The sequence below is a fragment of the Macaca nemestrina genome, chromosome 15, assembly GCF_043159975.1.
Source record: "Macaca nemestrina isolate mMacNem1 chromosome 15, mMacNem.hap1, whole genome shotgun sequence".
Classification (NCBI taxonomy): domain Eukaryota; kingdom Metazoa; phylum Chordata; class Mammalia; order Primates; family Cercopithecidae; genus Macaca; species Macaca nemestrina.
The window spans coordinates 116,289,078-116,315,437 of NC_092139.1; the positions used below are offsets into that span (position 1 = coordinate 116,289,078).

A 26,360-nucleotide genomic window follows, 5' to 3' on the forward strand; every position below is an offset into this window, starting at 1 on the left:
GCAGAAGGAAAAGGAGGAAAGAAAACGTTGTTTGAGGCCAACCATGTGTGGTGTTCTCTGCCCGCACTTGCTGTAATCCTTGCAGTGGGCGTCAGTGAGGACTCGGGGCACGGGGAGACTAATGACTGGCCAGCGGTCTGGTCACACCGGTGGCTGGACCTGTGACCAGTGGTCCTTCCCCGACAAAGCCCGTTGCTTTTTGCCCCATGCTGCCCCTGACTGCCAGCCCAGGCTCCCCCTGAAGCCCCATTGTCCTTCTTTAGATCTCCTTCCAGTGTCCAGCAGTAGTGAGCACAGCCTGCAGGGCCGGGTGGGGGACAAGGGCAGACAAGGGCAGAGCATCCTCTTGTGCTCACAGCCAGGGCCATCAGGCACCATCCATTCTGAACCCCCAGCCAGCTCTGAAGGAGGGACAGGGCTGGGCTGTGAGCAGACTGGGGCCTGGGGGCCTGAGTCACAGGAGTCCTCACTGGCTGCTCCTATACTGCCGCCTCCCCTCTCTGGTGCCTGGTTTTGACCTCTGTGGGATGCGGACAGCTGCCTGGGGTGTGCCAAGCACTGCAGGTGGCTGCAGTTACTCAGAAGAGGGCAACCTTTGGGGACAATGGATGCGGGGCCACAGGCCACGGATACTCCGACTTCAGCTCCAGAGGAGTGTGGGGTGGGTACAGTCATGGAAGTTTCTGGAAACTGCAAAACCTGGCCCGGCCCTGACATTTGAAATGACCCTTTGCTTCTCACCATGCGCTTGGCATCGATTCAATAAACCGTGTACTTGGGGTGTCTCTGGGGGTCTGGGCACCTTTCTGTTTTGTGAACTCTGGGATGGCTGGTCTGATAGTGGACTTGAAGGCTGCCAAGGACATGGGAACTGCGGCTACTACAATCAAGGCCCATGGGTGTGTAGCATTCCTGTGAGCACCGTGGTCCCTCCTCCCCAGAGCAACCTCAGCGCTCCCGACCTTGGTCGTGCACATGGCGCCCATGGAAGCCGCTCTGCATTGCCACGGGCCCGGTCTGCCGGCATTGCATTGCTGATCCTGGCTGACACGGGGGCTGCGCTCGTCAAGTGGCCATGGAAGTGCATGCTGACCCGACCCACGTGTATCCCCAGGAGCGGCCTCCCGCAGGCCTTGCTTGGGTCCCGGGTGCTGGTGAGGCCTGTGGCTGCTTTCCAGGCCTGACCTCAGCATGTGGCTGGTGTGCCCTCTCACTGTCTTCCAGGCCCAGAAAGAGGCAGGAACTATGGCCTGCCATGCTCTAGTCCCTCTGGGGACTTCTTCGGGCCCTCAGGGGCCATGCTGGATTTACCCCAATGTCCTGGCTGCCGGTGTCCCTGCACACACAGCCACAGTGCCAGAGGCCTCCCTGAGGCTGTGCTCTTCCTGGCCGACATGCTCACATGGAGATCACCCCTCTTTCTGGCTCAGCCTCACTCCTCTGCCCCCCACACTGCCCTGGCAGGGCCCTACTGCGTTGCATCTGCCCCGCCTTCCTGTCCACACTGGATGGATTCTGCCCGTTGATCAAGGCCAACATCACAACCTCCTCCCTGCCTCGTGGCCTGCGATTGTTAGGGGCGTGTGTATGATCATGCCTACTGAAAACACAGCTGGGGCTGCCTTTATCTTTGCCTGTATGTATATATACCACTTCCTCCTTTTCCTCAAACAGGGCAAAGCATTACATTATATGAATGTAACACAATTGATCTACATTGTTTTTATGAGACCAGGGTATCTCAAATTGCAGAACATACATGACGCATATGGTAAAAAAACAAATTGCAATGACAAAGGAAAGTTCCAAATGAAAAGCAGGATTATGCCTCCTCCGTCCTGGCATCCAGGCCTTTCCCCAGGGACAAAATGGTTAACAGCTGCTTTCTTAACTAGCCTGGCCCTGATCACTATACGTTTTTATTTTCAACATGCATGATGTCAGCAGCGCACACTCAAACTGTGACTTCTTAATTCATCACCTCTGGTCAGGACCTCCTCACTTTCCATTTTGAACAGGAAAAAAACAGAGGACTTACTTTCTCCATTAAAACACTGCCTTCCATTTTTCATTCCTCTATTACGTAGTTAATGGTCAGATTTGAGAATTTACATTTAGGTTTCTATGATTAATTTGTGTACATGTTGATTTTAAAACTTGAATGGAATTAAAGGACATTTATAATTCTATCCCATACATGTTTATAGCAGAAGGAAGATTTCTGACTAGAACCATGAAGAAAGAGAGATACTATTGTAAAGATTTTACCAGTTGGAGATTCTTTCAAGTACCAAGGCCTAAAGTATCTTTATACCTATTCTTCACAGTTCATTCTACTTCTAGAGAGTCAAATGTGCTACATTTTCCTTTATCCCATATCTTCAGGTACAGTCCCTTGATTCCTTTCTCTGGTGGAGTATAACCTAGATCAGCTTTTCCTATAAGGGATGGGAGTAGTAAACTGAACTTCTGAATTGCCTCAAATGGTATGTATGCTTTGTTAGCTGTTTAGCTGGGTATAAAATTCTAGGTCTTCTATCTTTTCCCATCAGAATCTGAAGTCAGTGCTCCACTGTCTTCAAGAAGCCAGGGTTTCTAAAGCAAAATTGAGTATCAGCTCATTTCTTTCCTCATAGAACATTTTTTGTTGTTGTTATTGTTGTTGTTTTTTCTTCTTTGGTTTTTTTTTTTTTTTTTTGAGACAAAGTCTCGCTCTGTTGCCAGGCTGGAGTGCAGTGGCACAATCTCGGCTCACTGCAACCTCTGCCTCCTGGGTTCAAGAGATTCTCCTGCCTCAGCATCTGGAGTACCTGGGATTACAGGCACCCACAACCACGTCCAGGTAATTTTTGTCTTTTTAGTAGAGACAGGGTTTCACCATGTTGGCCAGGATGGTCACAATCTCCTGACCTCGTGATCTGTCTGCCTTGGCCTCCCAAAGTGCTGGGATTACAGGCCATGAGCCACTGTGCCTAGCCTGTTTTTTTTTTGTTTTGTTTTGTTTTGTTTTTTTTGCTTTTTTAAAAACAATTATGCAAGGTTTTCTTGCATTGGTCGGCTCTAGGTGTCTGTCCATTAGATCTAATCAGAATATGATAAGTCTCTACAATCTGAAGATGTGTAGTTATTTATTTGACTATTTCCTCCTCTTTGTTGCCTTTTATTCTCCTTTAGAACTTCTAATAAATGAAAGTTGGATGCCTAGGATATACCTTCTAGGTCTCAAATTTTCCATAATTTTTCACCTTTCTGTGTGCTCTCCACTCTTGTAAACATATTTGACTTTCCTTTCCACAGCCCAGTCTTCATTCATTACCATTTTACCATTCAGTGTATACCCTAGATCTTAAAATGAGCCAGTCACATTAACTTCAAACAGTTTTTTTCTTGCTTTTTGCCTTTTTTTCCCCCAGGAGTCTGGTTTTCTCTTATTGCTACTATGTTCTTTCAAATTTTTTGAGAATGATGCTATTTAGAATAATCACAATTACGGTTATGATTATTTTCCCTGAATTATTTCTGTCCCCTAAGGTTCACGTGTAGAGTATGCATAGCTGAGCCTGCCTTCTCTTTCATGCCTCTAGCTTTCTGCAAACACCTAGTGATGTCTGCCTGCTAGGTCCTGTCTGTATAGGAATAAGGTTGAGGTGTGTGTAGTGACTGGTCAGTGTGAATCACCTCTGCCCTGTGTAGCCCAACAGGCTTCTTACTTGACCACGAGAGTTTACTGTATTCCCTTGGAACTGGCAAGGTGCGTGGACAGGTGGGCCACCTTGGAGGTGGGCATGCAGCCGATGGGCAAATAGAATCCCCACATTTGCTGGTGCTGGCAGGCTTGACCCTGGGGACAGGTGCTTTTGTGCATTTCACTCTTGGGAGGAATTGTGCTACCTTTGGACCTGCTGACCCTGCTTCTCATGAATGACCAAAGTCTTTAACTCTGCTCTGCCCTGGTTTTTTCTTGGACCCTGAGTTTTTCACTCCAGAAGCAGGTTCCCGGCTTTCTTGTGTGCCATAGGCCTGTTTGGAAGTCTGGTGAAGCCTGTGCTACCCATCTCAGGACAAACTAAAAATACCTGATGAAGAAGTTCAATTATATCCACATGCAGTTAGCAAATGGTAAAAAGCCTATTTTGATATAGTAATGTGTTTTCTTTAGGAAAACATTACATACAAAGTCTAGTAGTGGGATGACCATAATTTGAAGTAATGGTGAAAATAAGCAATAGATTGAGATATCTGCAAGAGCTGTAATGTGATATGAAAATACCTGTGATTTTTGTTGGTGACAAAGTCATAGTTATGGCTAAAGTATTGTGTTTACTGCCTACATGCCTAATTGAAGGCAGTGTTGAATTTCAGTTAGAGATACGTTAAAGAAAATGCTCACTTTCTCCATCCAAAGTCCCACACCTCAGGCACTGTGGGGACTGTCCCCAGGCAGAAGGCAATCCCTCTGTGGACAGCTTTCCTCTGGCTCTGGTCTGAGCTACACTAGCCTTAAAGCAGCAGTTTGCAGGGGCTTGGGGCAACACACATCCACCTGGCACTGTGGAAGTGCAGCTCTTTGGCCAAGTGCCCTCCTGCCTGGACACCTGGCCATGCCCCTGGTTCGTTCCACCTTCTCGGGAGGATGTGGGCATCCTTCTGTTGGTTCCCATCACAGTTTCTTCTCCTATCCAGAGACTGGACCCAGGACCCCCTCACCCTTTCTGGCTTGCTTAGTGTTTTGATTCCCAACGCAGTAATGGTTTCAGTATTTGTAAAGGGTCTTTCCTGCCATGTCAGTAAGACCCTTGGTGTCTCCTCCTGAGATGTGTGTTAGTTTTATCTGGCTCAGGTGTTCACACTGCCATCTGGAGCTGACTTGCCAATGGCACCCAGGGCCTTTTTGGTCTGCACTGTTAACTCACTCTTCGGAAGCCCTGCATGAGGTTCTTGAGTTTGCAGCTGTGATTGCTTTTAAAGGTGTAAGCAATGCCACATGCGTTTACTAGGAGGAAGCCTTGGTGCCCCCAGAAGTGTGATGGTGGTCCCCCAACGTTAGGCACGGAGGTCCTCCTGTCCTTCCTGTTGAAAGTGAGTTGGTGGGCCATGCCTCTATTGATAAACTTTCTTCCCCCCGCCCCCCTTTGTCCTCGTTACTTCTCTTTACAGAAGGATCTTCCAAATGTAGTTCTTAAAGATTCCCCCGGTGAATGTAGCATACCTTTCTATTTTCAGAATTTCAAATAATATGCACCTGATTGGGCTCACAGTGCGTGTCAAGGGCAGGCTCTCTCTCCTGATTGAGGTCCCTTTGGGGGCCAGGGGTGAGCACATGTGATACGCACGCAGAAGCCCCCCGAGCCCTCTGACTGGGGAGCCCTGTGCCAGGTGAGGGATGAAGGCCAACGACCTTGGTGGAGGTCAGGCTCTGCCAGCCAGGCAGGGTGGGTTCCTGAGGAACTGCTGCCTTAGAGCTTTTCTAGAGAATGTCTAGGGGTGGAGAGCAGGAAAGAGTGGGGTGCTTATAGGAAATGGGGTTTTGAAGCGGATTGCATGAGCAGAGAGAATGGCTAGTCCCTCCCAGGGCAGATCCAGAGCTGCTTAGTTGCTTGGCTGGTGTGAGGCTGGGGCCACTCCTTTAGGTGAGAGGAGTCGGATGGGGCATTCTTGTCTCTCCTGGATGTTTTCGGGGGCAGGTGGAGGGTGATGAGCCAGAGGTGAAGAACTGCTTCGTGGATGGGCTCTCCCCTGGCCAGGTGCTGGGCACCACAGAGCCACGTCAGGCAGACAGCATGAAGCTTGGGGGCTGGTCCTGACTCTGCCCTTGACTTTCTGGTTGATGTGAGACCAGTCGCCATGCCTCTATAAGCCTCAGTTTCCCTAGATGCATACTGATGGGCTTGATCTATCTGACCTCCAAGAGCCCTTCAGAACCAGGCCTCTTTCCCTTCCTGCCACATCAATACTGGTGCAAGGAGGAGACAGCCTTCATGTGAACCACATGCACCGCAGGCACCAGCACTGCCCCCACCCCGCACAGGCCAGGACAGAGGTTCAGGGTCCTAGGAAGCTTAAGCCCTGATTCTTGCCCGCTGCTCTTTCCTGGGCATTTGAAATTGAATTTCAAATTCAATTCGGGCAAAACTACCTTGAGGCCGACCACACTGGTCTTGGTGCTGGGCTCTGGTCCGACCCCCTGACGAGGACACCCGTGCCCCCTGCTCTGCCTTGCGGGGTTGGGGAGCAAAAGCGGCCCAAAACAAAGACCCCTTCTTCCTAGAGGTGGAAAGGGAGGCAGTGCAGGGAGGCGTCCGTTTGTTTCCCCTGGAACGGAACGGAACGAGGGCATTAACTGTGCGCCCATGCTCTTGGGTGCAGGGCAGCTGGCTGAAGGGCGGCACACAGTAGAGGCAGGGGTGTGTGTGTGTGTGTGTGTGTGTGTGTGTGTGTGCAGGGCAGCTGATTGGAGGGCGGCACACAGTAGGGGCAGGTGGGTGGGTGTGTGTGTGTGTGTGTGTGTGTGTGTTTCCAGGCAGATGTGCCATTTTCAGAAGCCGCGGGACCAGCCTCCTCCGAGCCCTCCCAGCCGCTGGTCGGGCCCGGCTGGGGCGGTACCTGGGCCCGGGTTTCCCTGTCTCTCCCGGGGCCTTGGGTGCCAGGGAGGCTGGGCGCAACTCGAGGCCCCGCGTCCTTTCTCCCGCGCCAGCAGGGCCGGCTCTGCAGTGAGGCCCCTGCGCACCTAGGTGGAGCCCGACCCGCAGTTTTCGGCTGGGCCGGCCCCACCTGACCCGCCGGCGCGCCAGGCGGGGGCGCTGCAGGGCGGGGTCCCCGGGGTCCCTCGCGGCCCAGTGCGCATCGGCGGCTCCGCGGCCGGCAGGAGCGCAGACGGCGGCGGGCGCGGGCCAGAGTCCGAGGCTGCGCGGGCCCGGCCACCTGGGCTGGCAGCGACTGCGCCGCGCTCCCCCTCCCGCCGCCTCCCCCGAGGAGCCGGCGCCGAGCCGAGCGGGCGGGCGCGCGCGTCCAGGCCGGAGCAGCAGCGTCCCGCGGGCGGCGAGGCGCGCAGCGTCGCCGGCCCCACCTGTAGGCGCGGCAGCCACCGGCACCGGCACGGGCAGCGGCGGCCCAGCGCGGACAGCCCAGGGGCGCGGCGGGCCCGGACCTCGTCCCGGCCGCGGCGGCGGAGGCGCGGGCTGCTGGGAGCGCGGAGGCCGGCACCGTCCGGGGGGGACCGGCCCGCCAGCCCCGGGCCGCGCAAGTTCGATCGCCGCGGGCTCGGCCGGGCCGCGCGGGCCCCGGCGGCGGCGATGGTGCGGCAGCCCCGCGCCCGGCGCGCAGCCCCGGCCCCGAGCCTGGCCCGCCGCGGCGGCGGTGGCGGCGGCGGCGCGGCGGCCCCCTGAGCCCCGGGCCGGAGCGAGCGCGGGCGGCGGAGGCGGCGGCGGCGGCGGAGGAGGAAGAAGAGGAGGAGGAGGAAGAGGAGGAGGAGGAAGAAGGCGACACCGAGCAGCCGGCGGTGGGGGGGCGACAGGCGGAGGAGGGGGCCGGGGCCGCGCCGGACCCCCCCGCGCCGCCCGGCCGTTGCGCAATCCGCGGCCCGCCGTCCGGGCCCTGCTGGCGGTGCGGCTCCGGGGGCGGCGGCGGTTCTGATTCATGGGGCCGCGGCGGCCGCCCCCCCGCGCCCGGGCCCCCGGCGCCCCGCAGCCAGCGATGGTGGCCGAGTGGTCGGAGCGGCGGCCGCCGCGGCCGGAGACTTTCTGCTAACCTCCCCGCCCCCGCCCGCCCCCTCCCCGGCGCCCCCCTCCCCCCCGCCCGCTCCCCTCCCCCCCGCCCGCTCCCCTCCCCCCTGCCCAAAAAGACACAAATCGCCTCCCGGAGTGGCGCCTCCAGTCGCGGCGGAGCGCGGCGTTGGCGGCGGATGGAGGGCGCGAGCGGGCGGCCGCGGAGGCTGCACCCGGCGGGGCGCTGATGCGGCGCCTGGACCTCAGCTGCGCGACTTCGGGGGCGTCGGCCGAGTTGGGACTCCGCGATGCAGCTCCTGAAGGCTCTCTGGGCACTGGCAGGGGCCGCGCTCTGCTGCTTCCTCGTCCTGGTGATCCACGCGCAGTTCCTCAAAGAAGGTAATTGTCCCTGGGCGCTCGGACCGGTCCCCCGGCGCAGTCCTCCGCGCTCTGCCAGGCTCGCGGCGGCCCCGGCGCCCGACCCGGCTTCCAGCATGTTCCGCTGCCGCCGCGCTCGGCCGAGGCTCGTGGAGCGCCACTGCGGGCCCGGAGCGGCCGGCGGCGCGACCCTGACAGGAGTCCGGCCCCCCGCGGATCTCGCCGACCCGCGCCCATCGGGGCTGACCGGCAAGGCGCGGGATCCGGGCGCGCTGCGTCCTCGGTTCCTCTCGCGCCGACCCGGATCCCCGACCCAAGCCGAGGCTGCCGTTCCCATCCCCTGCCCCACACCGCTCGGTGGCAGCGGCGCCCGCCCGCACGTCGCGGGCCCTCGGTAGATGGCACCAGCGCTCCACGTTGGCCGGCCGGGCTGGGGCGGGAGCGGAGCTGGGACCCGCCAGGGTGGACACCGGACTGGGACCCGCGGGCGTCGGGGAAACCGGCCTGCGCACCCGTTTCCCAGGGCCCAAGCCGCCTTCCAGCGACCCATAGGCTCGGGAAGCAGGGGCTTGGTCACCCGGGTGCGCAGGTCCCCGCACCAAGTTCTGCCCCTGCCCTCTTGGTCTCTGCTAGAGTGCAGGGCAGTCTGGGACTATTGAGGCGCCCAGGGTAACTGTTGGACCCTGGTAGCTAGAGAGGCCCTTTGGACTGGGAAGCATCTTACTGGGGGTTTGGGGGCAGGGCCACACCTCCTCTGATGGGAGGTCTGTCGGCTCCAGGCACCCCAGATGCACTCCTGGAAACTTCCTGGTTTCGGGGCCAGACTCCCTTTGCAGGGCTCCTGGTGCACGGCGGGATCAGCCTGACCTGTCATAGCAGACTGGGGGCAACTAAGTCATTGGCCTCCCCCGGGGCACCCCTGCTCATGGGTACTGGGCCACAGGCTGAGCCAGCTCCACCTGGTGCTCCCCTTGGTCCGCTGGGAAGGCTGAGCACCGGAGGGCGCCTGTGTGGCTGGTAACGCGCTGGGTTCTCATTAGCTCTGGGCTCCTGCAAAGGAAGGGCTTGCAACATTCAGCTGCTTCCCTGACTAATTAATAAGCTCCTGGAAGCTTGGGGAAGTAGGTAGGTGCAGGAGCCTGACCCCAGACCCTGTGACCTCCACGGGCCTGGTGTCCGCTTCCCTCCCTTGCTTTTGGATGTGGGCACCAAGTACAGAGGAGGACCAGGTCTGAAGGGAGAGTAGGCTACCCCAGGACTCTGCTGCGGGCCTTGGCCTGCCAGCTCAGGCTTGCGGGGACCCTTCCCGAGGTGGGAGGCCCAACTTCTTCCTGCTGCCTTACTGACCCACTTCAGGAGTGGGTGGTTCTGGCCTAGGGCAGTGGCCCTTGGGGCCAGGGAGGCCATTGTTCCTGCTGAGGAGTCGTTGGGTCCAGGCAAGCCCGCGAGGGGTGTCCTCCGCTGGTGTCCCCTGCCAGGACAGTGGGAGCCACCCCTGGTGCGTTCCAGGCACCTGGCGAAGGGGTCCCTGCTCTGCGGGGCCTGTTTGTGTTCCTGCTGCAAGTTCTCTGCCTCTCTGGCTGATCTTGAAGTCTCTGGGGGATTGGCTTGCAGAAAGGGGGTGCATGTGAAAATTTCAGTGTTTCTCTAAGTGCCCAGCTGTGTCCTGATACTCTGTGACGAAGCAAAGTTCCACGGACTTTTAAGCTGTGAGTTAGTAACGGGGGAGCTCCTGGCCATGTGGCTGGCCTGTGACGAGGGCTTCCTTTCTGCCTCGTCCTTCAGCACTGACCCAGTGCAGGTGCCTCCCAGGTCTCTCCTCTCCCCCTGAGGCTCCAGGTCTAAAGAACTCTGTTTTTTGGCTAAGAAGAAAGAGTTTCTGTCTCTCAGATGGGAAGGTCCAGGTGTGGAGCAGACCCAGGATTAAATACTGGTGGTGGTCACTGAGTGGAGGACTTTTTGTGGATTTAGCCATTCACAGAGACCTGTGTGTTTACCTTGAAGCAGACCCTCGTGTGTCGGTGTTGTGGAACACGGCGCAGTCATAGATGCAGATGGGGTCAGCTGTACGCTGAGGGTACCGGTGCCTTTGGAAGAGCGATTGCAGGGTCCGAGTGTTTGTGCAGCCCTCCGGGCCTCCTGAAGTCCTGTCTCCCTGTCCCGAAGCGGTGGCCTTCACCACCCTGGGTTGAGCCCTGCTGCCTGTCTGTCTGGAAGGTCAGGACTTGGGCAGCCTCCCTGTCCTTGCTGAGATGCCTTTTTGGCCCCTTGGCGTCAGGAGCCCCAGGGGAGGCCTGGGGAACCAGCAGTGAGAGGCGCAGGGAGGGGGGTGGCGCACTCTGGTTCCTGGCTGATAGGCTCGGCCTGGGGCCACTCTCCTCCCAGCAGCCGCTGTCCAGCAGGAGGGAGGGAGCAATGAAGGCGGGTGGACAATTGTGACTTGTTGTCTGGGCCCGAGTGGGAAAGAGCTGTTTAAATGGCCATTTCCATGAATCTGTTTTTTTCAGGGGTGAAGAATGGGGGACCCAGGGAGCCATTTTTCCACACTTCTCCTTTTGTGTGGAGATAGAGGCCACCCCGTGGCTAATCCGTCCCCCTCTGGCCACTTTGTCTTCCAGTGTTTGCGGAGATGAATAGGGCTGTGAACCGAGAGAGAGGCAAATTGTGGTCCATAATTGCAGCCTCGATACGTCCGAGCTTTGTGAGAACAGGTCCTGCCCACCGCACCAGGCCTGGCTGGGCAGCCACAGGCCCGGGAAGAAAGCAGGGCTGCAGTGTGGGGTCTGGCACTGGGGCCTGGGTAGCTGCTCATCTTGCCCTGTCGTCCTTAGGACACGCTGACTCTCCTCTGGGAGGGGAGAGCCATCCTTTCCTCAGGCATGTGCATGTGCTGTGTCTGCATGGAGTGTAGCTAACGTGGGGGACGAGGGCGGGAGTCCCAGGATGCTGATGGAAGAGCCGGACACTTCCTTAGGGCGCAGACGACATGTGTCATGGAGACGTGAGAGGGAAGCCAGTGCTTTATCTCCATCATCATGTTTGGCCTCCAAATACGGAGTTAAGGAAACAGCGAGAAGTATAAAAATATTTTCCACCTCCCTCTTCCAAAGACTTTACAATATTTTTCTGGAAGTCTTGAGTCACTTGGACTCCAGCACTCCAGCACAGATGAGCAGGCTTTGGTGTGGATGCTTAATGTAAACAGAAGAATAGGAAAATACTTCAAAGAGGAAGGAGTGCAGCGAGCCTGGGCCACCCGGGGCAGGCCACAGCGCAGAGAGGTGTCTGGGCTTTGGGACCCAAAGGGACATGAGAAAGCCGGGAAATCGTTCAGCCTGATCCTTTCTGAATGGGAGGGAGAACCCAGTGCCTCTTTGCCTTAAATGTGGATTTGAGGTTCAACTCTATCTCGGTAAATCCTTTTGGTGGCAGGGGAGTGCATGCAATGGCTTGAACGTGCTGTTCAAAAGCCTCTTTTGCAGGTTAATATTGAGAACTTTGCGTCCAGCGGCCCCGACACAGCGTACCCGGGCCTGGATTCCAGACGCGCTTTCGGAACCACTGTGGCGTGCCTGTCTTTGAGCAGCTGCTGGGAGGGCAGACTGTTGATCGAGTCAATGGGATTCAACTTCCATTGATTTAGTTAGCCGGCTCTTTCGGAAATTGAGGCGTGCTCCTGCAAACCCGTGTGGCCCGTAACAAGGGGCGTGCTCAACTCCGTGGAGGCAATTGACGGTGTATTAATTGTTGTGGCTCTGTGCAGTCATCATTAATTGATGTCGTCTTTGCGAGATTAGCGGCCAATGCAGAGGGTTCATCTGTCTGTTAGATGGACCAGTTTATTTTTTAAGAAATGGATAGAGAACTTCTTAGGAGACACAGCACAGTTCCCGGCCCTAAGACTCCATCAAAAATATGTGCTGAATGCATACAGCCATTCTGTCCCGGAGGCGTAGAGCCAGGGCTGTGGGTGGGCCATGATGGGTTGGGCGAGGGCTTGGTAGATGCCCTTGAGGTTTTCCAGAGCAGCAAGGCCGTTCTTGGTGAGGGCTTGAGGCTGCACCGGGCTCCATTCTGAGTGTCTAACGGTGGTGGAGGAACTCATTGCACGCGGTGTGTGTGGAAGGAGGAGGGAGTTGGGCAGCTCTGTGCTCAGTGCTCACGGCCGGCTGTGCCCGCACACCTGCACCCAGTCTTGTTGTGGGGCGGCCCTGGCCCCCAGGCTCCGAGCTTGGAGCTGGCTGCTCATTTCTCCTGAGTCTCAGACTGTGTGTGGAGGGGTGCTGGGCTTTGTCTAGGGGCCCTGGGGGCTTCCCTAGCCCACTTCCTGGGTGCATTGTTTTTATGGCCCTGATGAGGTGTGCAGGCAGACAGGGTGCAGGGGCATCGCGGTGCTGGCCCCACCTGGAAGGTGTCCCTCAGCCTACCTCTCCCTGACCCTCCAGTAGACGCTGTTTGCAAGGCCAGGTAGTTGTGAATGGCTGCTGGGAGGGGTGGAAATGAAAAGGTGTTAAAAATAACCAACTCCTTTATCATCATTTACTATCATTTCTTGTGTGACACAGAATCTAAATAAAACCCACACTCACCGTAATGGGATTCTCATCTGCTGTGCCTCTGACAACTGTAAAAGTTAGAATATGAAAGGACTGGAAATGGAGGTGACTTCCAGACACAAGTTGGCTCATCGCAGCCTTGCTGGGCGCAGGAGTCCCAGCCTCCCAGGCCTCCCAGCAAGGGCTGAGCCAGTGCCTGCTGAGGGCCAGGCTGGCAGTGGATGGGGCCAGCTGGGGGTCACTCCCGCTGCACACTCGGGAGGATTGGATTGGGGCTGATCTTGCTGCCGGCATCTGTGGAAACTCATCAGTCTCCCATGTTGCTGCCATGCTGGGCATGGTGCAAGAAAGCCGTGCAGAGAATGGTTTTAGTCCTCACTCGGTGGTCTGGAGGTTGGTGGTTTTTGCCCGTCTCTGGGCGTGCAGCACTGTAGGAAAGGGGGCACTGTTGAGGCCATGTCCCTGCCTGGTGGAGTGCTGGCTGCAGACACAGCCCAAGAGCCCCTGGGCCTGGAGAAGGCGGGGTTGGGGGACAACCTTCTTGGAAGGATTCACTGCTGACATTTTCATATGTGTGCATATGTGTGTGTGTACATGTGCCTGCTTACGCGTAACTAAGTGCTCATAGGTGTTCATATTGTTGTGTGTGATCTTCTTAAACGTATAAACTACAGAATCATGCATTCTAAACCTCATTTAAAATACAGCCCCTTGGTTAGGGAGCAAGGCGTGCAGGCAGTAGTGTTCCTGGAGAGGGGAGGGAGGCAGCCCTCACCTTATTTACACAGAAACAGATCCATCTGTGGCTGCACTGTGATCTGAGCAGACAGGAAACGCAGAGCGAAGCACGCAGCTGTGGGTCTGCATGGAACATGTGACTGTTCGCTCACACAAGCACCCAGTGAGTGAACGGGACTCCTTTGGCACCAACCATAGGACCCCATAGCCTTTGTACTGTGGGAGTCCTGACCTGGCTGTCGGGGCAGGCGGACCTTTTCTTTTCCTCCTCTTACCTGGACTCTGTGTGTGAGCCCACCTCTCCCAGAGACACGCACTGCGGTGCCCCCCAACAGAGACACACCACACACTGCATGCTGCACACACACACACCACAGAATACACCACACATACCACACACCCCACATGCTGCACACACTACATACCATACGCTGCACACCGCACACATACCACACACAAAATACAGCACAGGCCACACACAAAATACAGCACATGCCACACACAAAATACACCACACATACCACACACCTCACATGCTGCACACACTACATACCATACGCTGCACACCGCACACATACCACACACAAAATACAGCACAGGCCACACAAAATACAGCACATGCCACACACAAAATACACCACACACAAAATACACCACACATACCACACACCCCACATGCTGCACACACTACATACCATACGCTGCACACCGCACACATACCACACACAAAATACAGCACAGGCCACACACAAAATACAGCACATGCCACACACAAAATACACCACACACAAAATACACCACACATACCACACACCCCACATGCTGCACACACTACATACCATACGCTGCACACCGCACACATACCACACACAAAATACAGCACAGGCCACACACAAAATACAGCACATGCCACACACAAAATACACCACACATACCACACACCTCACATGCTGCACACACTACATACCATACGCTGCACACCGCACACATACCACACACAAAATACAGCACAGGCCACACAAAATACAGCACATGCCACACACAAAATACACCACACACAAAATACACCACACATACCACACACCCCACATGCTGCACACACTACATACCATACGCTGCACACCGCACACATACCACACACAAAATACAGCACAGGCCACACACAAAATACAGCACATGCCACACACAAAATACACCACACACAAAATACACCACACATACCACACACCCCACATGCTGCACACACTACATACCATACGCTGCACACCGCACACATACCACACACAAAATACAGCACAGGCCACACACAAAATACAGCACATGCCACACACAAAATACACCACACACACAGTACACACCCCACACACACCACACAAAATACACCACACATACCACACACCCCACATGCTGCACATACTACATACCATACGCTGCACACCGCACATATACCACACACAAAATACACTACACACAAAATACAGCACATGCCACACACAAAATACACCACACACCCCACACAAAATACACCACACCCCACACACAAAATACACAACACACCACATGCCACACACACACCACACACACAGTGCACATCAAGCACAAAATATACACATACCACACACCACATACAAAATACACCACACACCTCATACCATGTTCACACACCACACACTAAATATGCACACATCACACACCCCCACACACCACACACAAAATATACTACACAGCACATGCCACACACACACCCCACACACACCACACACACAATGCACACCCCACACACACCACACAAAATACACCACACTCCACACGCACACATAACACACACAAAATACACCACACACACTGCGTGCCACACACAGACACCACACACTAAATATATGCACACCACACCCCCCACACGCCACACACAAAATACACCACATACGACACACACATTACACACCACATACAAAATACACCACACACACACCACACACAAAATATACACACACCACACATATCACACACCAAATACACCACATACAGCACACACCACACACACTACACACTACACACAAAATATAACACAGACACCCCACACACACATCACACACAAAATATACACACACCACACACACACACACACCATACATACCACACACAAAATATGCCACACACACCACACACACAGTGCACAGAACACACACACTTGCCACAGAAAATATACCATGCAAACACACCATACATGCACACAACACATAACACACCACAAACAAAATACGCTACACATACACACACCACACGCAAAATACACCACACACACACCATGTCATACACACACCACATGCCACGCACCATGCACCACACAAAATGAACCTCACACACCACACACAAAATACACCACACACACCACATATACGCACCCTCCACACACAACACAACACGCAAAATACACCACATACACCACACACACTAGACACCACACACCACTCACAAAATATATCACACACACCACACACAAAATACACCACACATACATCACATGCATGCACCCCCCACACAAAACATTACACATATTACACACACACCACACATAATATACCCCACACACACACACACCACACACACAAAATACACCACATACACCACACACACTAGACACCACACACCACTCACAAAATATATCACACACACCACACATATAGTGCACACACACCACACACAAAATACACCACACATACATCACATGCATGCACCCCCCCACACAAAACATTACACATATTACACACACACCACACATAATATACCCCACACACACACACCACACACACAAAATACACCACATACACCACACACATTGGACACCACACATAACACTCACAAAATACATCACACAGATATCACACACACCACACACCACACACACTCCACACACCACACATAGTACATGCCACACACACACAGTGCACACCACATACATAGATACCCAAAATAAACCATACAAACACACCACACACATGCACACACCACACCACACATAAAATACACATACATGCCACACACCACACACCACACACAAAATACACCACATGTACACACACCACACAAAATATATACATACCACACACAAAATACACCACACACACCACACATCACACACACCCCACATGTGATGCACCACACACCACACAAAATACACCTCAAACATACCACACCACAGACATACACCACTCACAAAATACATCACACACCACACACACACAGCACAAATCATACACACATATCCACCACACACATCACACAAAATGCACTACACACACCACTCGCACCACATACACGCACCCTCCACACACCAAACACACCACACATCACATACACCACATGCCACACCACACATACAGCATACACACGTATACAACACACAAAATACACCATATATACACCACTCACAAAATACATCTCACACACATGCACCACACACCACACACATAATACACCACACAGATATCACACACACCACACACAAAATATACCACACACAGCACACCACACACAAAATACATCACACACCACATACACACACCCCCCACACAACACACAACACAACACATGCCACACACCACATATCACACAAAATACACTACACACACACACCACATGCAAAATACATCACATACACCACACACACTAGGTACCATACACACCACTCACAAAAACATCACACACACACCACACGCCACATACCATACCACACAAAATACACCACACAGATACCACATACAAAGTACACCACACACACTAGACACCACACACGACACACTATACACACATACCATCTGCCACACACCACGCACACACAGAACATGCCACACACACCACAAACATACCACATGTACAACATACACAGAATACACCACACACAACACACACACATAAAATACACCACATACACATACCAAGTACGCACACCACACACACACACGATACACACCACACTCAAAATACACCACCCACACACCACATACACACACCCCATAAACAACACATCACATGCCACACAAAATACACCACACACACAACATATAAAATACACCACATACACCACACACGCTAGATACCACACACACACCACTCACAAAAAACACACACTGCACACACCACACACACAGCACACACCACACACACAAAATACACCACACACACTAGACACCACACATACACTATGCACTGTGCGCACACAACACACGCCACACACCACACACACAAAATATGACACAAACAGCAAACATACCACATACACAACATACACACACACAGAATATACCACACACAATACACACACACAAAATACACCACATACACATACCAAATACGCATACCCCACCCACACACACACAAAACACTACCCTGTGAATGCCACACACACACAAAGTATACAAACACGCCCCCACACAAACACATGCCAAGACATACACACACACAAACATACCCCACACACACCACATACATGTCATACACGCACATACACAGCCACACATCACAAACATGTTACACCTGTCACACATGTTACACTGCACACATACAATACCCCAAACACTGCAGTCTGCAGCTCACCCCGTGGCCCGGCCTGGCATATTCTCGAGGAGGGGAGAGGAGGGTGCACCCCAGCTTCGGCCTCTGCCCCTGCAGCCTTGTCTCCGTCTTCACCCAGACCGTGACCCTGGCCCTCGCCGGCTGGGCCTCTGCAGAGGCTTCCTGAGGAGGAAGGCACTGCCCTGCCCTTCACAGTGGGGGCCAGTGTGGCCCAGTGAGGTCTAGGGAGGGCGCAGGTCCCAGAGGACAGCAGGACAGGTGCAGCTGTGCGGCTCACTCTTCTCTCTATGACCCCAGGCAGGGGCAGCGTGGGTGTTGTCTGGGCATTGCACACCCACCTCCCACTGCAGGCTGCGACGCCCCTCTTGCCGGCCTTGTGCTCATCCCAAGGGTCACACCTGCCTATGCAGATGACCTTTGGGACAGGGAAGTCCACTTGCAGCTTGATACCAGGCTAGTGGCTGGGATTCTGGGACCCTCGCTCTCCTCTTTGCAGAAAGGGAATGATAAAAGGAGTAGAAGCTGGGGGACTTCCATGGGGGGCCCCTGACAGATGGCCCCAGTGACGACCTTGTTCAAAACCCAGGAGCGGCCCCTGCCAAGTGCTGAGCGTGTCTGTGGAGCAGATGAGGCCACAGGCACTGGCCACAGGACCACGCTGTCTGGAGAGGAATTCGCACACATTTGCAGGGGTGCAGCGCTGGTGTTCTCGGGATTTTGCCTGGCTTCTCTGGATCCCAGGGTCCTGGGCAGGTGGCTTGGGCCCTGGTGGGTGGAGTCTTTGAAGTGCAATCTGGAGTCTTCATGCACAGCTAGGCCACCTGGACAGTGCCCATTGTGGTCTCTAGAGAGTTCCTCGAGGATGCGGCCCCTTTCTCCAGACACTGTTGCAGGGGGCAGGGAGGGAGGCCTGCCCTGCATCCCCTGAATGGCAGGACGGGTTCGGCTGGGCTGTAGTGTGCAGGGCGGCCAAAATGCACCCTCCAGGTAATCAGGGACCACCCCATATGGGGACTCTGGTGAGACCTGGGCCTCCACCTGGCCCCCTGTCCAGGGTGCACGAGCCAGGCCCGTGTTGTCAGCTGTGTCTGTTTGTCTGTGGTTTCCCTGTGGCTTCATGGCTGCGTGCAGGTCTCTCTTCATGACTTGGGTGTAGTCCTTAGGGTGTGGAGGCCACCATCAGCCGAGAGTGTTCTGTGGGTGGGTGGCTCTCCTTCCTCCCAAATTTGGGGTGACCTTCTGTGTGGAGCCCCGTGATGGTTTCCCATGCATCCCGGGGCTCTGGGACGCCGTGGGCACGAGTTCTGAAGGGGTCTGCACACCTAGGTTCATCTCACAGACCTCGGGATTGGCAGAGGGTCCTGGACTGCAGGGACTCGCCCTTCCTTGCAGCTCCTGTGCTTTGGTGGTGAAGGAAGGGCTGTGTCCTCAGCCACACTGGGAGCTGCTGCCCTCGCGTGGAACAGGAGCAGCTGTTTGTGGGCAGGTCAGCCGTGGGCTGCAGGGGGGTCAGGGGTGGGCTGCAGGGGGGTCAGGCGTGAGCTGCAGGCGGGTCAGGGGTGGGCTGCAGGGAGGCCAGGCGTGGGCTGCAGGGGGGTCAGGGGTGGGCTGCAGGGGGGCCAGGCGTGGGCTGCAGGCGGGTCAGGGGTGGGCTGCAGGGGGGCCAGGCGTGGGCTGCAGGGGGGTCGGGTGGGCTGCAGGCAGGCATTTAGGGAAGTCACGGCTCCAGGCACCAAGGAAGCAGTGGCTGCTGGCCCTGCCGTTTGCTGCGTTTCTGTGGACTTCTAGCCCAGGGGGGTCCCAGGATAGCTGGTGTCACCTGCAGTGGCTGAGGGGCACCTGGTCCTCTGGCTGATGGGGCTGCTTGTGGGGTAGGCCAGGCCCTGGCTCCCTGGCCCTCAGGGCAGGGTGTGGCTCCCCCAGCTCCCCTGCCCTCACACACACCCTTCCAGCCACCTGTGTCAGCATGCTCCAGACACAACTTTCTGCCCTTGACTTTTCTTCTTCTCCTTTTGTGTTTTAAAAATCAAATCCGCGCCTCAGAAGGTCTCTGGAGCTTGGAGGACCCACGCAGAGGCTGCCTTCTGCCTGCCCTCAGGGGCTGCTGAACTTCTCCCGCCCAGGCCGAACTTTCCGTCTCATCTCCCGCACTTTCCCAGCCAGGCCGGCTCCTCGTTCCTGCCCATTTTACTCCAGAAGGGAAGCAGGCAGGCCCGGGTTATCCTGCAGGAGCCAGGAGCCTCCTTGGCCCAGCTCCATCTGTGCATAATGGGTGCGCCAGTGGGTTGGGGGGTCGGTCCAGGGGAGAACTGGATGTTCACCAGGGGTCAGCATTGGCATTGAAGTGAGGAGCAAGGTCATCTCGGCAGATAGGTGGCAAGGTGGTGAGCCCCTGGGGCTGAGCACAGGGGCCTCTGGTGAGAGGGGCCTGGCCGTGACCGCACTGACTGCTCTTCGCTGTCACCTCCTTTGCTCCTCAGGCCACCTGCGCAGAGGGTGTGATCCTTGCATGACTTTGCCATTGAGGAAATGCAAGGGCGGAAAGTGCGGTCTTGGCGGCAGCCCCAGAACCAGGTGCCCTCTCTCCCGACCTTGCTCCCTGGATGGGGCAGCGCCGCCCGTCCTGAAAAGCTCTGCTGAGGCGTTGGGGGAAGGAAGGGATTGCTGGCAAGAGGAGGGATCCTTCAGAGGGTCTCGGGCAGGGTGGGTGCTACCCTCCAAGTTTACAGTGCTCCCTTCACCCTATCCCCTGCGTTGGACTCGAAGTGGGTCCCCCATGGATCGAGGCTGGTGGCTGCTGGATGTCGGGGCTGGTTTCTGTGAGTTGTGACAATGGTCTCTTGCTGTGACAGTGGGGACCTGTGGGGGTGGGAGCATGATTCGGTGCCACCTCCCTGCCTCTGTGGCCTCCCAACTGGGGCAGGGCAGGGCCCGGGGGTTCTAGAAGGCCCTGGGTTCAGGTGAGTCGGTGCCCTGGGGGACGCTCCTGGCAGAAGACTCAGGAATCCGTGGGAAGACCGGTCCCCAAGACCGTTCCAGCTGGACGGCGTGGAGGCAGCCTGGCTCCCACGTGATCTTCCCGGGGTCTATTCAGAAGAGGTCATGGAGCCTATACAATACACACTCTTCAAAGCCAGCCTCTGCCTCGGAGAAGGCGGATTTTATTAGCCAGTTACCTTTCTTCTTCTCCGATTACAGAGGCAGCCAAGCAGGCCTCTGATTCGCTTCACCGGTTGAAGAACACAGACCTTGCTTATAAATAACTCTGCGCTTTGCAGAACCGGAAAATCCATCTTCAGACCCTCCTGTCCCCAGGGAATGCCTGCACAGTGACAGCTCCCTGCTCCTCCCGCCAGCTGCCTTGGGGACAACCTTGATAGACACGCCGGCCTCAGTTTGGCATGCACGTATTGAGTACCTGCTGTATGCCCGACATGAGCTGCTTGCTGGCGGAAGGTGACCAGGGGATGGCTGGCTGGGGGTTGGTGGGTCTCATGGGATCATTTATGTGAAAAGGCAGAGTAAGGACTTGAGTCGGTGCACCTGTGAGAAATGTACACCTGTGGGGTCGGTTGGAGGTCCCCAAAGACAGAGCCACCTGGAAACCCAGCGTGCCCTCTCATTTGGAAAAGGGGCCTTTGCAGATGTAGTTAAAGTCAGGATCTCAAGATGATGGGACCTTGAATTAGGACACACTCAAAGTCCAAAGACAAGTCCTTACAAGGGAAGAGAAGAGAAAAGAAGCAAACAGACAGGAGAGGGGGCCTCGTGAAGACGCAGCAGGGGCTGGAGTGATGTGGCCACACACTGAGGAGCACTCGCAGCCACCAGGAGCTGGAAGAGGCGGGAAGGATCTTCCCTGAACTTTGGGAGGAAGCGCAGGCCCGGAACACCTTGATTTCCAACTTCTGTCCTTCAGAACTGTGAGAGCAGAAACTCCTGTCTCTAAGCCACGGGTTTGCGGTGATGTGTGACGCAGCCAGAGGAACCGGATAGAGCAGGCACAAGCTGAAGATCTTGTCACAAGGGATTGCAGCCCACATGTGCATGCGTGTGTGTGTGTGTGTGAGTGTGTGAGTGCGCATGCGTGGGGGTCTCCAGGCAGCATGGCTGGCGGATGGGGCCTGGGTCTGATTCGGGTCCACCTCATCTCAAAGAGGGCCCAGAGGGGACAGATGCTTTGTCAGCATGAAGGGGAAGATCTAGATGCCCGTCCTGGAGGTGGAATGCCATGGAGGCGAGGGCTCTTGAGTTGGGGGTTAAGGAAGAAGCTGGTTTTCCTGAGGAGATCGGGGTTAGGGTGGCCAGCCCAGAAATTCTTAACGCTCCTCCTCACATAAATTCAGCATTTGCCAGAGCGAGGGCACGCACCGCTGTTGGCCTGCAAGATGGTTTTATGCGGATGCGGACGGGCATTTGTTATTTTAATAGCTGTGTATCTGCTTTTATGGCTACCTTCTATTTATGGCAAAGACGCTGGTTTTCCATTCACAGGGTGATGGAAGGTTTCTTTTCAGTAGTGAGGTGATACCTGGGTATGGTGCAACCCTGGGGGGTTCACAGGGTGGCCCAAGCCCGGGAGACACTGTTTTGGCTTCTCGAGCATCTCCTAAACACCCGGTGTAGAGAAGGGGCTGAGCCTGGGCCGAGCTCCACTCCAGGGGCTGCCACACACGGACTCAGGACCGTGACTCCGAGAGCCCACTGGCTGGTATACCTTTGAAAGTGACATTTTCATTTTTTTAATCCAAAAGAAAATTGTGAAAAAGATCAACGTTTATGCCCAGACTCCTCCAAGCCATTTCCTGTTCCAATTGGAATCAGTTGTGACGAGCTTCACAGTTACCTGGCATGTTATTAAAAATGGGTCTGATGTTTAGTCTTTTTATTCATGACTTTTTTTGTTTTGTTTTGAGATGGAATTTCACTCTGTCACCCAGGCTAGAGTGCAATGGTGCGATCTCGGCTCACTGAAACTTCCGCCTCCCAGGTTCAAGCGATTCTCCTGCCTCAGCTTCCCGAGTAGCTGGGATTACAGGCGCCCACCACCACTCCCAGCTAATTTTTGTATTTTTAGTAGAGACAGGGTTTCGCCACGTTGGCCAGGTTGGTCTCAAACTCTTGACCTCAGGTGATCCGTCCGCCTCAGCCTCCCAAAGTCATGATTTGTTCTTAATGCCCTAATTTATCTTAGTTGAAACACACATTTTTGTTTTCTCTTAAGTTGGTGGCTTGGCCTTGAGAGCAGCCTGAAGAGTTCTGTGTATTAAGTTGGTTTCGTCTTGTCTCTGGGATGGGCTGTGAGTCAGGAAGAGGAGAAGGTTCCCGTTTCCTTAGTGAATCTTCTAGAATGGACCGTGGTTCCTCTTGGGTGGAAACTGCCCTCAGAGCCACAGGCAGGAGTGGGTGTTCCCGTCACAGCCACTCTCTGGGTCCTGCCCATTCTCCTCCCATCCCCGTGTGTCTGATCCCCAGGGCTTGCGATGCCTTAGTTGCCCCCAGCCATGGCCTCGCCCCGGAGGGAGGGCACAGACGGAGGCAGCCGGGAGTTTCTGGGAGTTTCCGAGGCCTCGTGTTGACAGAGACATTTCGTTGCTGCAGGGAGTGGGCGCTGACCGGGGGGTGCCCCTCAGGGCTCCAGACAACAGGAGAGAGCCCGCTCCAGGGCAGTGGGGTCACAGGGGGAGGGAGTGGCCCGGAGCAGCTGGAGGGTGAATGCTGGAGCCTGGGCCTGACCCGGAGCTGGCCTGAGGGAGGGGCCAGGGCCAGCTGAGCACTGAACTGATGTGGGCAGCACGTTCCCCAGGTGTGGCAGGAGGAGGAGGCACCGGGCTTGCGGAAGCCCACGTAGCTTGGGTCCAGCCCCTCCCAACCTCCCCCACGGAGTCTCCCTCTCAGGGAAGCCAGCATCCTGGGCGCCTGGGCCAGGCGTCTCTCTCCCCAGGCAGGTGCCTGGGATGCAGTGCCCCAGCCTCACGGCCCCGAGTGCCCTTCAGCCACTGAAGTGTGGTGGGTGGTGGTGATGCCCACGGCCCCGGGGCACCTCCCCTCCTTAGCAGGCCTTGCCTGGATTGCAGGAGGCAGGAGGTCCCCGGCAGGTCCCAAGGCTGGTGGGGCCTCCTCAGTAGGCTCTGTGGGGCCAGCCTTGGTCGGGCCCCACCCTGAGGCCTGGGCCTGAGCCAGTGGTGGAGTTGCTGTTGTGGTCAGTGACCCAACCATGGTGCTGACCGCTGTGCCCATGCTGTGCCCAGGGCACTGTGCCAGCCTCCTTTCTATGGGCCGCTGGTCTGTCCCCGACGCTGTACGGTGGCCTGGAGTGAGGGTGGCAGAGCCTGCGGCCTCCCAGGGTTGAGCCTTGGCTGTCCCCTTGCTGGTGTGTGACGTGGTGGCTGTGTTCCCCATGCCCTGTCTCCTGCCCTGTACGCGGGATCATAATAAGAGGACCTTGGAGGCTGTGGTGCAGGTGAAGTGAGAACCACTACAGGCAGGGGCTTGGGACCCTGCGCTTAGCTTTCTGCTGTTCTTGCCTCATGCCCAGCCCCAGGTCCAGGTCTCTTCCCCCTCCTGCACCTCACAGAGTCCTCAGGGCGACTCTGGCATGACTGATCGCCATGGACTCTCATGCTCCCGTCGGCTGCCGGCCATCTCTGCATCCTGCCTTTGAGCAGCTGCACAGCCCAGCCTCCGACGTGGGCTGAAGAACCACGAAATGGGTGCTCCGGGCACTGTTGTTTCTCTTTTCATCTCTGGGCGTACTCCTCTGTGCTCTCTGTGTCTGGCTGGTTTCTGCTCCTTCCTGAGCCCAAGGCCAGCCCAGGACCCCACCTATGTCACCAGCGGCCCAGCGTATAAAGCAGAGTCTTGGAGCTGGTAGCCGAGGTAGAGGAGGGCTGCAGAGGCTGAGATGCAGCTGGTTGGGCCTGGCCCCTCCATTTTGCAGATGGGGAAATGGAGGCACGGGGCAGGGGAGAGACTGGCCCAAGGCCACATGGGTCTCAAATTAGTGATGGTGACCGATGTGAAGGGACATGTCTTTTCAGGCAGGGCAACTGCTGTGGGCCTGGCACCAGGTAGAGGTTCTGAGCTGGCTGTCTGGGCTGGGTGAGGTCTCAGGGCAGAGGAATGCTGGATGTGGCTGGGGTCAGGGCTTAGGGCCTGCTGGGTTGAGGATGACTAGGGCCAAGTTGAGAGAAACATCCCATTGGCCCAGCACCCCAGGCGTCCGTGTTGGTACCAGTTGCTCAAAATTGCAGCTTCATTTTACAGTCCCTGTTGGGTGCCTTCCCACCGCGCCCTTGGGTGCAGTGAACTCTGGGAGCCACCGCAGCCCAGGGAGTCCCCAAGCAAGGCCAGCTGGGGCCATCCCTTAGTATGGCCTCCCCAGGCCTCCACTTCCCAATCTGTGAAATGGGACAGTAAGAACTCCCACTGAGCTCCCCCTGAGGCCAAGTCCTGTTGCCGTCCTGCCCCGCTGTGGTCCCCAGTGCAACTGTGAGCATCCCAAGGTAGTGAAGGGGTCCTTATAGCACACAGAGTGCATGGCGCTGCAGCCCAAGGGGACCCCATTAGTGTCGGTGTCGGCCCTCATTTTCGTTGTTTTTCCTGTTATTTTCTCTATCTTCTGAAGTCCTTCTGTAAGGAATTGTGGTTTCCTGGGAGACCCATTGTGATAAATGCCAGAAAACAAAAGCCTTTTGCCAGGGCGCTGAGGCCTGTGGATACTCCCAGTCCCTGGTCATGCTCCTGTGCCCACAGAGTGGCCCTGTATTTGCTCTTCCTCTGGGATGCACAGGGGTGGTGAGAGGGAGGCAGGCGGCTGCTCTTGGCCAGTGGAACTGCCCGGCGTTGGGGTGCAGCCGAGACCCAGCGAGGCTTGGGGACTGCAGACCGTCCGGCAGATCCTGGCAGGCTTCGGCTGTCTGACCCACTCGGATGGGCGAGGAGAGAAATAGGGGACCAGCGGGACGTTCTGGGGTGCATGCATGCGGGGAAGCTGTTACTGTATTCTGAGCACCCGCTGCACGTGTTGACAAGCTCTGGGGCACACACACGAGTGTGCACAGGCGGCCTTTGAGGGCTGCACCCATGGGGATTAGAAGATGGGAGTGGAATAGGGAGGGCTGGGCCCCACCCCCTCAGAGACATAGCCTGAAAACAAGGGCAGTGCAGGACTCCAGCACCTCGCACAGCCCTCAGGGCGGCTCTGGCGTGACTGGTCACCATGGACTCTCGTGCTCCCGTCAGCTGCCGGCCGTGTCTGCATCCTGCCTTTGAGCAGCTGCACAGCCCTCACCTGTGGGTGTCCAGAGCCTTCTGCAGTGGCCCCCGCATTTCTGTTGTCTGCCAGGAGCACTGTCTGTATTTTTAAGAGGCAGACGGATAGCAGTACGGACAGACGGATGGGTGGAAG

At 55.9% G+C, this 26,360-nt stretch overlaps 1 protein-coding gene across 5 annotated transcripts in view; it reads left to right on the forward strand.

Annotated features, from left to right (window-relative positions):
- The window catches only part of TAFA5 (TAFA chemokine like family member 5), a 324,865-nt gene that overhangs the window by 74,927 nt on the left and 223,578 nt on the right, over nucleotides 1–26,360 (forward strand). Inside the window, exon 1 of one of the 5 annotated variants that reach the window (XM_011754871.3) lies at nucleotides 7,870–8,102. The exons of 3 other annotated variants lie outside the window; for them this stretch is intronic. In XM_011754871.3, the coding sequence (XP_011753173.1) occupies nucleotides 8,012–8,102 (91 nt within the window). In that variant the 5' untranslated portion in view covers nucleotides 7,870–8,011. Of the gene's footprint in view, nucleotides 1–7,869; nucleotides 8,103–26,360 lie in introns of those variants that run through there. One more of the 5 variants, XM_011754870.3, reaches the window with a different exon arrangement.